Source organism: Hemibagrus wyckioides, linkage group LG25 (genome assembly GCF_019097595.1).
Source record: "Hemibagrus wyckioides isolate EC202008001 linkage group LG25, SWU_Hwy_1.0, whole genome shotgun sequence".
In the NCBI taxonomy this organism is placed as follows: Eukaryota; Metazoa; Chordata; class Actinopteri; order Siluriformes; family Bagridae; genus Hemibagrus; species Hemibagrus wyckioides.
The window spans coordinates 5,322,129-5,337,612 of NC_080734.1; the positions used below are offsets into that span (position 1 = coordinate 5,322,129).

The following is a 15,484-nucleotide window of genomic DNA, read 5'->3' on the forward strand; positions in this document are numbered from 1 at the left end:
AGATTTTAATAGATTTTAATAGCAAACGTTATTTTAGCACAAGAACCACTCTAACACTGAAAATATACTGAATTAAATCACTGTGCCTTTGTTACCAGAAGCCCAGCGATTATAGTTTTAGGATAATTTCAAAGGTCAAGCTGTAAAATTTAATATGTAAGGTGGGCAGTGGATGATATAGATGATGTGGGTGGTAGTGATGAATGATGATGACAAGGAACAGAAGCCCAATACTGTACATGTGGTGATGATGATGATGATGATGATGATGATGATGATGATGATGATGATGATCTTGATGATGTCGATGATGATCTTTATCTTTGTGAAGATCAAACAAAGGAGTTTAGTCTCTAAATTTAGTAAATATCTAAATGTCTTGCTTTAAGGTTTTTATTTTCCCTCAACTATTAAAGTCATGTCTTCATCATCATCATCATCATCCTCATCATTATAAAAGTCCTGCAGTCCACTAGAGGAGATAAAGTATTTTTAAAAAAAGGATTTCAATAGGCAAGAACTCTTTGAGAAATTCCCAGCTACAGATGTGGTGTGTGGTGGACGGGGGAGTGAAGCGTCACTGCAGTAGAGTTCATGGTATAGCAGAAGTTGCTGGTTTTATCTTCTCTGAAGTTCTGCATCTGCTACAGAAGTGAAAACAGCTGCATTGCCAGACGTTTCTCCGCATGCTAATAGACACGCTACAGGATTATAAGCTCAGGTTAAAGACGGGAGGATGAACCGAAGCCGATTATAAATATAAATCGTTTTTCAGTTTAAAGGGAAAAATAAAAGGTTGTGAATCAGCACTTTTCTGTGTGATTAATGCCATGTAGAATTCTTCACAGGAAATTCATAACTCATGACAGATGGCTGGTTTCAAACTGAAGCTGAAAACAGGATGTACAGGACCATTTTATTTCATTCAACTCTACTGTTTTCTTTTTTTCTTCTTTTTAGTTCTTTTTCATTTGTTACAGGATTTTATTGAATGAATGATATCCAATCCACCGAGCATTTAGATTGTTGTGGGATTTGCAGGTTTCTCATCGTTTTTCTAAATACAGTGTGTTTTATATTTATATAACAAACTGATGATGATAGTGGATGAGGAGGAGGAGGAGGATGATGATGATAGTGTATGATGATGATGATGGTGGATGATTGTGTGGAAGATGATATTGGATAATGATAGTGATGTCATTGTGAATGATGATGATGATGATGATGATAATGGATGATAATGATAATGGATGATGGTGGTGGATGATTTAGATGGATGATGAGAAGGAGATGGATGATGGCGGCGGATGATGATGGTGTGGAAGATGATATTGGATAATGATAATGATGTCATTGTGGATGATGATGATGGTGGTGGATAATGTGGATGGACGGATGATGATGATGGTGGTGGATAATTTGGATGGATGATGGTGAGGAGGAGGAGGCTGATGTCAGAAGATGACGTGATGGTGTGGATGATGATGGTGGTGGATATTAATGATGATGGGTATGATGATGTCATTGTGGATGATCATGATGATGGATGATGGTGGTGGATAATGTGGATGGACAGATGATGGTGGTGGATAAGTTGGATGGATGATGAGGAGGAGGAGGCTGATGTCAGAAGATGGTGTGGATGATGATGGTGGTGGATAATGATGATGGGTATGATGTCATTGGATTATGATGATGTGGATGATGGCAGATGATAATGGATGATATTGGATAATGTGGATGGAGGATGATGATGATGGAGGATGATGTTGATGATGGTGGTGGATAATTTGGATGGATGAGGAGGAGGAGGAAAAGGAGGAGGAGGCTGATGTCAGAAGATGACATGATGGTGTGGATGATGATGATGATGGTGGTGGTGGATAATGATGATGATGGGTATGATGATGTCACTGTGGATAATGATGATGTGGATGATGGCAGATGATATTGGATGATTGGATAATGTGGATGGATGATGATGATGATGATGGAGGATGATAGTGGATGATGATGATGGAGGATAATGTGGATGGATGGATGATGATGGCTGAAGATGATGGTGTGGATGATTATGGAGGAGGATGATGATGGTGGATAATAATGATGTGTATGATGTCATTGTGGATAATGATGGCAGATGATAATGATGATTATGGATAATATGGATGGAGGATGATGATGATGGCAGATAATGTGGATGGAGAATGATGAAGGATGATGATGATGGAGGAGGAGGATGGTGGATAATGATGTTGATGATGTGCATGATGTCATTGTGGATAATGATGTGGATAGTTATGATGATGATGGTGATGTGGATGATGATGCCATTGTGGATAATGGTAATGTTGCTAGTGATGTGGATGATGATGATGATGAGGATGATGATGATGGAGGATAATGTGGATGGATGGATGATGATGGCTATAGATGATGGTGTGGATGATTATGGAGGAGGAGGATGATGATGATGGTGGTGGATAATAATGATGATGTGTATGATGTCATTGTGGATAATGATGGCAGATGATGATGATGATGATTATTATCCATATGGATGGAGGATGATGATGATGATGGCAGATAATGTGGATGGAGAATGATGAAGGATGATGATGATGGAGGAGGAGGATGGTGGATAATGATGTTGATGATGTGCATGATGTCATTGTGAATAATAATGATGATGATGATGGTGATGTGGATGACGATGCCATTGTGGATAATGATAATGTTGCTAGTGATGTGGATGATGATGATGATGATGATGATGGCAGATGATGTAGATAATGATGCCATTATGGGTAATTATGATATTGATGTGGATAATAATGGTGAGAAGTTGATGATGTGGATGATGATGTTGTGGATGTAGATGATGTCGATGATTATGTAGTTGTAGATGATGATGATGTCATTGTGGATGATTTGGAAAATGATGAAGATGATGTTGTGGATAATGATAAAGTGGCTAGTGATGTTGGAATGTGGATGATGATGATGATGATTATAATGATGTCCTTGATGATGATGATGATGATGATGATGTGGATGTCATGTAAACTGTCTCCTTCAAGGTGGATTTAGGTCAGCCGGAAACCCCACTCACTCCCATCACCCCCATCACCCCCGTGACCCCAGCCCTGTCCTCCCCTGATGAGGTAACCGGAGCGCTGTGCAGCATGGTGCCATGCATGGAGGCTCTCTTTCCGTGTTATTGCTGCAACCTAAACTTCCCCCGCCCTGAAGAATGCATCACACGTCTACACACACGCCTACACACACACGCCTACACACACACTCGCACTGATCATCCTGATCAGCACCTTTTAGAAAAATACTGTATGATCATCACTTTTCACACCAATCTCTCACACCATGTTTAATACGTGTTATTTCATCGGTTTTCTGATGGAAGCGTGTCATTTGCGTGCTTTGTGAGCTCATAAAACAGGCTGGGACACTAACCCTTTCCTTGTGATGTTATTAGATGTTTTTCCTGGTCTGAAACATGCGCGCACACGTCACACACACACCCCCAGCATGATGAAGAGCCGATCCCCGGTGCATGGCATGTCAGGGTTTTTTTTTCTTCAAGCTCCAGCGAGTGAGTGAGCTATTCTTGTTTTTTGTCTTTCCAGTAAACTCTCATCATATGGAAACTGGTCCTTTGTCTCACCTGTTAGTGTGTGTGTGTGTGTGTGTGTGTGTGTGTGTGTGTGTGGGAGGGACCGGTCAGCCTTCCTTCTCAGTGGAGACTAATCCCAAAATAGATTCTGCAAGTGTTTATGTCGATGTAAATGGGTCAAGTTTTAGAAGCCCCACAGAAAGCTCCAGATCATTAAATTAAAAACAAGACGTTATAAACTGAACACACACTCTCACACACTCTCACACACTCTCACACACTCTCACACACTCTCACACACTCTCACACACTCTCACACACTCACACACACACACTGTGATTCAGCTCACAAGGCTAGCAAGGACGGAGATCTAGAAAACGTAAAAATGGTGATTTTTAAAAAAAAAAAAAAATTTTAACCAGCCCTCCACAGATAGATGATGGTGATTATTGGCTTCATCAATTAATTACAACCAATCAACTGATGATGAAGATGATGATGATGATGAGTTTAGTGAAAGTATGCTGTGTAGCTGACGTTATATATCAGTGTTTTATTATATGAAGAAAATCTGTCTGTCTGTTTGCACTCTAAATGTCTGTTCACATAAGTCTGTCTGCCTTCATCTGTCTGTCTATATCTCGCTCTGTCTACCTCAAGTATGTCTCTCTTTCTGTCTCTCCCTTTTTGTCTCTCTGTCTAACTCTCTCTGTTGTCCCCTGTCTGTCTCTCTATCTGCCTCTGTCTGTCTCACCCTGTCTGTCTCTCCTTGTCTGTTTTCCCTGTCTGTCTCTCTGTCTGTCTCTCCTTGTCTGTTTTTTCCTATTTGTCTCTTTCCATCTAACTCTCTGTCTCTCCTTGTCTGTTTTCCCTATCTGTCTCTGTCAGTCTCTGTTTGTCTGTCTCTCCCTGTCTGTCTCTTTCCATCTAACTCTCTCTGTCTGTCTCTGACTGTCACTGCCTCTCACCCCTTCTGTCTCTCTGTCTGTCTCTTCCTGTCTGTTTTCCCTTTCTGTCTCTGTCTGTCTGTCTCTGTCTTTTTATGTCTCACTACCTGTGTTACTCTTTTTGTCTGTCTCTCTCTCTCTCTCTCTCTCTCTCAGCAGCACTTGTGTGTCCATCTGTTTATCTGTATATTTGTTCAGAAACATTTAAACTGATGATTAAATGAAATAAATATTTTCTCTTCCTATGGATAAATATTTGTGAAGAATAATGAGGTTTTCATTGGAGAATAATGAAGTGTGATTATGAGGTTTAACTGTGAATTTCGATCACAGTGTGGAGATAAATGAGTAGTTACTAATACTGCAGGAACGTGTGTGTGTGTTCCCATTATAACCTCCAAGCTTTCAGCATGCTCTCTCATCTCTCTCTCTCTCTGACAGACGAGTAATGGCAGTGACCCGTGGGCCGTGTTCGACACTAATGCCTCTGGGGGCTTCTCCAATAACTGGGCCGCGCAGCCTGAGGGCACAGAGACGGGGCAGAGTGGCAACAATGCATGGGGGTCTGGAGGACACGGCCACCCTCACGCCTACCCGGGCCCAGGTGACCACTCAAACACACTGATCACATGTGTCACTTTACACAACCTGCTTTACAACTTTATACAACCTGCACTAGGAAGGGTCTGGAATCGGGGCATTAAAACATTTCTGCCTTATAAAGAGCTGAAAACTTTCCCAAGCTTAGATTTAAATACGTTTCTCACACACAAATGTGAAGGGTGCCAATATTTATTTATAGTTTTGCTTATGTGCTTTCCCAGAGACCTCTTAAATTTAAATATATCTTTCTCATTCTCTCTCTCTCTCTCTCTCTCTCTCTCTCTCTCTAACACACTATATCACATACACTATATTGCCAAAAGTATTCGCTCACCTGCCTTGACTCGCATATGAACTTAAGTGACATCCCATTCCTAATCCATAGGGTTCAATATGACGTCAGTCCACCCTTTGCAGCTATAACAGCTTCAACTCTTCTGGGAAGGCTGTCCACAAGGTTTAGGAGTGTGTTTATGGGAATTTTTGACCATTCTTCCAGAAGCGCATTTGTGAGGTCACACACTGATGTTGGACGAGAAGGTCTGGCTCTCAGTCTCCGCTCTAATTCATCCCAAAGGTGTTCTATGGGGTTGAGGTCAGGACTCTGTGCAGGCCAGTCAAGTTCCTCCACACCAGACTCTGTCATCCATGTCTTTATGGACCTTGCTTTGTGCACTGGTGCACAGTCATGTTGGAAGAGGAAGGGGCCAGCTCCAAACTGTTCCCACAAAGTTGGGAGCATGGAATTGTCCAAAATGTCTTGGTATGCTGAAGCCTTCAGAGTTCCTTTCACTGGAACTAAGGGGCCAAGCCCAGCTCCTGAAAAACAACCCCACACCATAATCCCCCCTCCACCAAACTTTACACTTGGCACAATGCAGTCAGACAAGTACCGTTCTCCTGGCAACCGCCAAACCCAGACTCGTCCATCAGATTGCCAGATGGAGAAACGCGATTCGTCACTCCAGAGAACGCGTCTCCACTGCTTTAGAGTCCAGTGGCGGCGTGCTTTACACCACTGCATCCGACGCTTTGCATTGCACTTGGTGATGTATGGCTTGGATGCAGCTGCTCGGCCATGGAAACCCATTCCATGAAGCTCTCTGCGCACTGTTCTTGAGCTCATCTGAAGGCCACATGAAGTTTGGAGGTCTGTAGCGATCGACTCTGCAGAAAGTTGGCGACCTCTTTGCACTATGCGCCTCAGCGTCCACTGACCCCGCTCTGTCAGTTTACGTGGCCTACCACTTCGTGGCTGAGTTGCTGTCGTTCCCAAACACTTCCACGTTCTTATAATACAGCTGACAGTTGACTGTGGAATATTTAGGAGCGAGGAAATTTCACGACTGGATTTGTTGCACAGGTGGCATCCTATCACAGTTCCACGCTGGAATTCACTGAGCTCCTGAGAGCGACCCATTCTTTCACAAATGTTTGTAAAAACAGTCTGCATGCCTAGGTGCTTGATTTTATACACCTGTGGCCATGGAAGTGATTGGAACACCTGATTCTGATTATTTGGATGGGTGAGCGAATACTTTTGGCAATATAGTGTATATAGACATGCACACCTGAAGGGTGCCAATATTTATTTATACCTATTCATATGTTTTCCCAAGAAAACTTGTTTTACCAAGTCTTACACACTCACACAAAGGATGGCAATATTTATTTACAGCCTATTTTTTTTGTAGCATTAATTGAGCTGATTTAATTCCATAAATTTTGACACCCTACATTAGACTATTTCACCGTTGTTTTTCTATACAGTTGGTCATGTGATCATCACCTGTGTGTTTATTTTATTTTATTTATTTTATTTTATTTATTTACTTAAGTAATCAGGGGGATTAAAAACCCTCAGGAATGCCACCTGGATTGATTGATTTATTTATTTATTTATTTAAATTATCAAGGGGATTTAAAATCCTACCTGTATTAATTGTTTTATTTATTTTTAATTTTATTTTGTTTCATTTATTTATTTAAGTCATCAGGTGGAATAAAAGCCCTCAGAAATCCCACCTAGATTTATTTATTTTTTTAAATTGTTTTATTTATTTTTAATTTTATTTTGTTTCATTTATTTATGTAAGGCATCAGGCGGAATAAAAACCCTCAGAAATCCCACCTAGATTTATTTATTTTTTCAAATTTTATTTTATTTTATTTATTTTAGTAATCTAGGGCATTGAAAACCCTCAGAAATCCCACCTGTATTTATTTATTTATTTTTATTTTTTTATTTTATTAATTAATTAATTAATTTAAGTAATCAAGAGGATTTAAAAACCTTCAGAACCTTGATTTATTTTTATTTTATTTTATTTTATTTCATTAACATGTAGTGCAAGTGTCCATAAATCTTTATAAGCAGTACAAAGTCCTTTTTTTTTTTTATCCGTCAGTTACATACTATGAGTTCAGATTTGTGAAGAAATGACTTTTCATCATCACGTTTCCTAATCTGTGGCGGAAGTGTCCTCATGACACTCACTTCACTATTGTAACATGACGATGTAAGACAGCGGGCCAGAGGTCGAGATTTCATCAATAATTTACAGCCTCCAAAGTGGTTTAAATCTGGTGTACAGTGCATTTGATCAGACTTCTTCCTTTCACTTAAACCTCATTTCCTGCTTCTCTTTTTCCCCGAAGATATTTATCCGTATCCGTACCTAATCGATCCCCCAGGTACTCCTCAGGACCACTCTAACAAGCTGCACGGGTTTGAACTGAGCTCCAGACTCACACGCATGGGTGGTGCAGTTGGATAACGGCTCGTCCTAACGACTTTTCAGACGCTGTGATAATATTCACACTTTTAACCCAATAAAACCTTTCAGAACGTGTTGGAATTGTGTGCTGCTGGAATTTTACATCATGGTATGTTAGGGGTCGACTGATCATTTTATATTAACATGCTCACTCACTCATACGCATGGTAATCAGAGGTGATGATAAATGAGTCGAATAAAAAAGTGTTGAAGTGAAGACAAGGAAGATTTCTACGAGGAGACGTTTAGGGCATGTTTATGGAAGGAGTCTCCAGTGTCAGACCTTCGGTGGTAAAGCTCCAGGTGAAGCTGGAGGTACAGCTAGAGGTTAAGCTGGAGAGTAATCTGGAGGGTGAAGCTGGAGGGTGACGCTTCAGGGTGGAGCTGGAGGTACAGCTAGAGGTAAAGCTGGAGGGTAATCTGGAGGGTTAAGCTAAAGGGTAAAGGTGTAGGTTAAGCTGGAGGGTACAGCTGGAGGGTTAAGCTAAAGGGTAAAGGTGTAGGTTAAGCTGGTGGGTGAAGCTGGAGGGTATCTCAATTCTGATATAAAAACACATCTCAATTCTGATATAATATTTAAACTCCTCGTATCATCTACGTTAGCGTGCTGGTGATCAGTCGACCCGCTGGAATAATGTTACTTCGCACTTTGCACGCGTAGGTGTGTGATAAAATATTAAATATTAGATAAAGCTGAACAACAACAACAAAAAGTGTGTAATGTAGCGATGTGGTTAAAGGTGCCGAGGATGACGAGTGGGATGAGTGGGATGAAGACAGGAAGTCCTCGGGCGGGTTTGGTGAAAGTGAAGTGAGCGACGGCAGTGCCATCACCAGAGGAGGAGCTCATGGATCCTCCATGAAAATCACCCTTAACAAGTAGGAAGAGTCAGACTGCAAACCTGCAGCTACACTGTGGTGATGTGATGATGAGGATGATGATGTATGTAATCCATTTCTTAATGTCTTTCTTTCCCATGCTCAGATTCCCGGGATTCTCCAAATCAGGCCCTGAGCTGTATCTCCTGTCCAAGCAGGTCTCTAAAGGACCCAAGCTGTCTGTCTATGTAAGAAACAGTATCAGGAAAAAACACAACCATACAACATACACAATTTTAGGAAAATAAGGGTGTTTTTTTACTTTTACTGAATCCGTTTCTACCACACGTTTATCTCCGTTTAGATGCAGACATTTCGAATCGTTTCCATGGTAACAGCTCATTCGCAGGGGCTCATACTGTGTAGTTTAAAAGTCGTATCTAATCTTTCACATTATTATTAGCGTTTTCTTTAAACATTGCTTATTTAAAGTCTCCAGTGGTAAAGCAGCCATAAGGGACATTTCCTTGGGGTTAGTATATTGCTGTGGGGCAACAGGAAGACAAAAAAAAAATCCACAGTTGCTATAAGCTAATGACCTCAGTATATGTCATTATTCTAAATCGAAGCTCCGTCAAAAATGATCCTGAATCTCTTCACGATGTGGAGCAGGAGCCGCTTCGTTCCGTTCCGTTCGGTCGCGTTAAAAGATCCGATTGTTTTAGGAAGAAGTATTCCGATTTCTCTCCGAGATGAGCTCCATTGAATTGCGGTTGGAAAAAATAATAATAAAAAAAATAAATAAATAAAAAAACTGAAATTATTCATTTTTAAACAATTAAAAAAGGGTGCCTAAAATTGTGGAAAATAATAAATTTTTTAAAATAAATAATTAAAAGAAGCTAAAACTATGGAAATAATTTATTTTTAAACACCTTATATATATATATATATATACACACACTATATTGCCAAAAGTATTCGCTCACCTGCCTTGACTCGCATATGAACTTAAGTGACATCCCATTCCTAATCCATAGGGTTCAATATGACGTCGGTCCACCCTTTGCAGCTATAACAGCTTCAACTCTTCTGGGAAGGCTGTCCACAAGGATTAGGAGTGTGTTTATGGGAATTTTTGACCATTCTTCCAGAAGCGCATTTGTGAGGTCACACACTGATGTTGGACGAGAAGGCCTGGCTCTCAGTCTCCGCTCTAATTCATCCCAAAGGTTGGGAGCATGGAATTGTCCAAAATGTCTTGGTATGCTGAAGCATTCAGAGTTCCTTTCACTGGAACTAAGGGGCCAAGCCCAGCTCCTGAAAAACAACCCCACACCATAATCCCCCCTCCACCAAACTTTACACTTGGCACAATGCAGTCAGACAAGTACCGTTCTCCTGGCAACCGCCAAACCCAGACTCGTCCATCAGATTGCCAGATGGAGAAGCGTGATTCGTCACTCCAGAGAACGCGTCTCCACTGCTCTAGAGTCCAGTGGCGGCGTGCTTTACACCACTGCATCCGACGCTTTGCATTGCACTTGGTGATGTATGGCTTGGATGCAGCTGCTCGGCCATGGAAACCCATTCCATGAAGCTCTCTGCGCACTGTTCTTGAGCTAATCTGAAGGCCACATGAAGTTTGGAGGTCTGTAGCGATCGACTCTGCAGAAAGTTGGCGACCTCTTCACACTATGCGCCTCAGCATCCGCTGACCCCGCTCCGTCAGTTTACGTGGCCTACCACTTCGTGGCTGAGTTGCTGTCGTTCCCAAACACTTCCACGTTCTTATAATACAGCTGACAGTTGACTGGAATATTTAGGAGCGAGGAAATTTCACGACTGGATTTGTTGCACAGGTGGCATCCTATCACAGTTCCACGCTGGAATTCACTGAGCTCCTGAGAGCGACCCATTCTTTCACAAATGTTTGTAAAAACAGTCTGCATGCCTAGGTGCTTGATTTTATACACCTGTGGCCATGGAAGTGATTGGAACACCTGATTCTGATTATTTGGATGGGTGAGCGAATACTTTTGGCAATATAGTGTATATATATATATATATATATATATATATATATATATATATATATATATATATATATATATATATATATATATATATATAGTGTGTGTGTATGTATGTATATATATATATAGTTTTTTTTTATGTTGAAAAATAGGGTTAGTATATATCCAAGTACTGATTAACAGACTCCAGATGTTAAGGTTTTTTTTGTGTTTATTTCTCCTTTTCATGATGCAGTCTTCAGTTGTTCAGTAACTAATATCGGTTATTCAGTAACTAGAGTGAAACTAACGCAGGTATCTCATGCTGGAGGAATTTGAGTCTGGACCAAGGAGTGTTTTGTGGTTTTGTTTTGACTGTATGTGTGTGTGTGTTGTGTGGCAGAGTGGTGAGGTTGGTCCAGTGTGGGAATACACTGAGCCTCAGCTGGACTGCGTTGTAGCAGACCCCAAAAAAGGCTCCAAAATGTACGGCCTCAAGAGCTACATAGAGTATCAGGTCACCCCTAACGTGAGTCCTGCAGCCTAAACCCTCCAAGTTAAAACGCTACGACGTGTATAAACACTTCAACACGTGGAAACTGTGGGTTTTTATCTTCCCCACAGACCACCAACAAACCTGTCAATCATCGATACAAGCACTTTGATTGGCTGTATGAGAGACTCTTGGAGAAGTTTGGGTCGGCCATCCCTATTCCATCCCTACCTGACAAACAGGTCACAGGTACACTGAAAAAACTGTGTGTGTGAGAGAGAGAGTGAGTGAGTGAGTGAGTGTGTGTGTGTGTGTGTGAGAGAGAGATTGAGTGTGTTAGAGAACGAGAAAGAACGAGTGAGTGTGTGTGTGAACATGCTGTGAGTGTGTGAAGACGGCAGTGAGTGTGAGCGTGCAGGCATGGTATTGTGTGTGTGTGTGAGAATGAGAAAGTGTGTGTATATGTATATATGGTGTGAGTGTGTTAAGACGGAAGTTAGTGTGTTTGTGCGAGAGAATGTGTGTGTATGAGTGTATAGAAATGGTAGTGCGTGTGTCTGAGAATGTGTGTGTCTGTATGAGAGAATGTGGGAGAGAGGTTGTGTGTCAATGCGCGTGTATGAGAGAAAAAGAGTGTGTGTGTGAGAGAGGTTGTGTGTCAATGTGCATGTGTGTGTGAGCATAATTTTAACACTGAAGAGTGAGTGTGTGTTGCTAATGAGAAGAGAGATCATCTGCTGCTGCTGATGTAATTGTGAGCGTTTGGTGGATGTGATGCTGTTGGTCTCTCAGGACGGTTTGAGGAGGAGTTCATTAAGATGCGTATGGAAAGGCTTCAGGCCTGGATGTCCAGAATGTGCCGGCATCCCGTCGTCTCCAACAGCGAGGTCTTCCAGCTCTTCCTCACCTACAAGGACGAGAAGGTACGGAGTGGAAGGACAGATGACTGGACTGCACGTGCAGCTGTGTGTGTGAAGTTTTCATGAACAGAGGGTGTGTGTGTGTTCCACAGGACTGGAAGACGGGGAAGAGAAAAGCAGAGAAGGACGAGACGGTGGGAGTGATGATCTTCTCCACGATAGAGCCGGAGGGACTGGCGGACCTGGAGCTGCTCGAAGTGTAAGGGCAAAGTTCTCCCATCTCGTCATAAACTGCTTCATTTTACTTTTTAATAACTACAAGTTTATTTATTTGGTGTAGAAACTCGATGTCGGTTGTTTTGTGGCAGAAACCTGCATTTTTCCAGAAGCTGACTCAGGGTCAATTCCACTTATAGCCATCAAGGAGAAATCTACTTTTATTTTAATTTTATTTTTTGTATGAATATTTTTTTTTAAAAAAAATTTTTTATTTTTTTTTATGTAAATATTTATTATTTTATTTATTTTTATTATTTATATAAATATTTTTTACCCATTAATATTTTTTTTTAAATATATTGTTTATATATTTTTTAATATAGAATTTTTTTATCTGATTGTTTTATTTTATATATTTATTATGAAATGTATGTTATTTTGTTTGTTTGTAAATTATTCAGTTAGTTAGGTAGTTAAATTTTATTATATTTTATTTTATTTTGTTATTTTGTTATTTTGGACTTCGCTTATTGTCTTGTCATGTAGTACAAAAGAAACCAAAATGCCAAACCAGCGTTTACAAAGTCTGACCAATACAACACTCACAGACCAATCAGGAGACTCGTTATTCAGCCGAACTTCATGTTCTATACGGACACGTTGTCGACGTCTCTCCTGATGTAAACGTAACTGCGTTGTTCTCAATTCTCAGATCAGAGACTCTTGTAGAGACGCCTCAAAATTCATCTCGCGCTCGTCTGCAGGAAACAAGTGTAAAACTTTCTCGTTAGATTTCCGAATTTTATTTTAGGTGTAGAGAAAGATGCTAAAGGCTGTGTGTGTGTGTGTGTGTGATGTTTATACACAAACACCTGTTGTATCAGGGTGTACTGGGAGGAGGTCCATTTTACAGCAACATGAAATTATATAATAATAATTATTATTTTTATTACATTTTTTTTTATTTTTATTTTTTATAATATTTATTTATTTATTTTACCAATTAAGCTGTCTTTGTGCTTTATATATTTTCAGAAAACCTTCAGGAAAGAGACAGAATAAGCGCTTGAAAAATAAATGCAAAATAAAACAAACATTTTTGTGGCTGTTATCAGGAACCTGTCTCAAAATGTGTCTGAAATCAAATGCTTCTTAATGAATAATTAGCAAAATGGACATGGAACTGTTCCATAGTGTAGAAATGAACAGTCATGACGTGTTTATGACAGCTTTATGATTCCCAGATCAAATAAATATTGTAAAGATTCCTCTAGAGCAGTTCCTCTTAACAGATTAAACCCAGAGTTTTGATGTGTGTGGTGTTTTTGTTTTTTTATTAGCGAGCAGAAGTGTGAGCAGTTCAGTCGTTTCACCAAGTCGATGGACGATGGAGTGAAGGATCTGCTGACCGTCGGGCAGGAGCACTGGAAGCGCTGTACAGGCCGTGAGTCGGAAACCTCCCAGATCTCACAGTCCATGTTTTCTGAGCATTTAACACTAAAGATTTTTATTTCCTCCATCAGCTCTGCCGAAAGAGTACCAGCGGATCGGTAAAGCCTTCCAGAACCTGTCGTCCGTCTTCAACAGCAGTGGATATGAAGGTCCGCTCGACTGTCTCTGGTCTCTCTTTGTTCTCTCCGCTTTCTCTCTTCTCTCTGTCGGCTCTCTCCTCTATTGACTCTCTCCCTCGTCTGTCTCTCAGCTCTCCTTTCTCTTTCGTCTGTCTCTCAGCTCTCCTTTCTCTTTCGTCTGTCTCTCAGCTCTCCTTTCTCTTTCGTCTGTCTCTCAGCTCTCCTTTCTCTTTCGTCTGTCTCTCAGCTCTCCTTTCTCTTTCGTCTGTCTCTCAGCTCTCCTTTCTCTTTCGTCTGTCTCTCAGCTCTCCTTTCTCTTTCGTCTGTCTCTCAGCTCTCCTTTGTTTCTTTTTCGTCTGTCTCAGCTGTCCTTCTGCTCTCTCTCTCTCTCTCCTGTGGCTGCTGTGCTTGTTATGTGGTTTAGGTTGAACCCTAATGACAGGGTATGGTGGAGTTGATGTGTGTAAGTGTGTGGTTGTGGTGTTTCCTGTAGGAGAAGCTACACTCACTGACGCTCTCACAGCAGCGGGGAAGACCTACGAGGAGATTGCTCAGATGGTGGCTGAGCAGGTACGCTGTTCATCACATATTACACTCTTAGTATAATACACAGATATCAGTGCAGGCTTTTCATAAAGAAGTTAGGGCTTTTTTCAAATTTTTCCAGACTCTTAGTAAATCACTTGAGTCTCAATAAAAGCCTTGAGATTAAGGCTTTAAAACTTAGCTGCAACCTGAACCAACTGAACCAACCCAGAGCTGCCTGCGTCTCAGTCCAGAATTTATAAATTTACCCATTTACAATTTTTAACTCTTTTACTATGTTACTATTTATAATTTTTTTTAATCTTTTACTATTCATTTTTCTAACTCTTACTATTTGGTTTTTTTTTTTTTTATTCTTTTTTTAACTCTGTTTTTTAACTCTTACTGTTACTATGTACGATTTCTTTTTTTATTCTATTTATTTTTTCATTTTTTTAAAACTCTTTTACTGTTACTATTTAACAACCATGTTACTATATATGATTTTTTTTAACTCATTTCTTTTTTTTTTACACTTTTTACTATTTTCGATGTTTTTAAAAATTCTATTTTTTTTGTTTGTTTTTTTTTAATTCTTTTACTATTTACAATTTTTTTTAAACTCTTTACTCTGTTACTATTTACAATTTTAACCACTGTATTACATTAATATTTACAGTTTTTAATCCTTTTATGTTACTATTTGTGATTTGTACACATTTCACTGCATTACTATTTACGATGTCTGACCCTTACTGCATTCTCCAGTTTAAAAAAAAAAACGTGGATTCATCAAATGCACACTATGTACCCATCGGCCTGCTGCCATTTCCAGAAGTTTCTCATCTGTTTGTCCTTCCCTTGTTGTCCTGCAGTCCGGTTTGTTTACACACGATTGGCAGAAATGTCAGTGTGTGTCGTAACATCACAGTCTTTCACCATTTTCCCTGCATCACTTCTCTCTTTAGATCCTTGTGTCTGTTGGTGAGCTGAAAAAGATTTTAATAACATTTATAGAAG

General features: G+C 40.2%; 1 protein-coding gene across 2 annotated transcripts in view; it reads left to right on the forward strand.

Annotated features, from left to right (window-relative positions):
* The window catches only part of snx9b (sorting nexin 9b), a 37,894-nt gene that overhangs the window by 17,657 nt on the left and 4,753 nt on the right, over nucleotides 1-15,484 (forward strand). The window contains exons 5-15 of one of the 2 annotated variants that reach the window (XM_058378776.1): nucleotides 3,084-3,167; nucleotides 5,024-5,186; nucleotides 8,703-8,841; nucleotides 8,948-9,029; nucleotides 11,200-11,325; nucleotides 11,421-11,538; nucleotides 12,082-12,212; nucleotides 12,302-12,408; nucleotides 13,709-13,812; nucleotides 13,892-13,969; nucleotides 14,433-14,509. In XM_058378776.1, the coding sequence (XP_058234759.1) occupies nucleotides 3,084-3,167; nucleotides 5,024-5,186; nucleotides 8,703-8,841; nucleotides 8,948-9,029; nucleotides 11,200-11,325; nucleotides 11,421-11,538; nucleotides 12,082-12,212; nucleotides 12,302-12,408; nucleotides 13,709-13,812; nucleotides 13,892-13,969; nucleotides 14,433-14,509 (1,209 nt within the window). The remainder of the gene's footprint in view (nucleotides 1-3,083; nucleotides 3,168-5,023; nucleotides 5,187-8,702; nucleotides 8,842-8,947; nucleotides 9,030-11,199; nucleotides 11,326-11,420; nucleotides 11,539-12,081; nucleotides 12,213-12,301; nucleotides 12,409-13,708; nucleotides 13,813-13,891; nucleotides 13,970-14,432; nucleotides 14,510-15,484) is intronic. The other variant, XM_058378777.1, reaches the window with a different exon arrangement.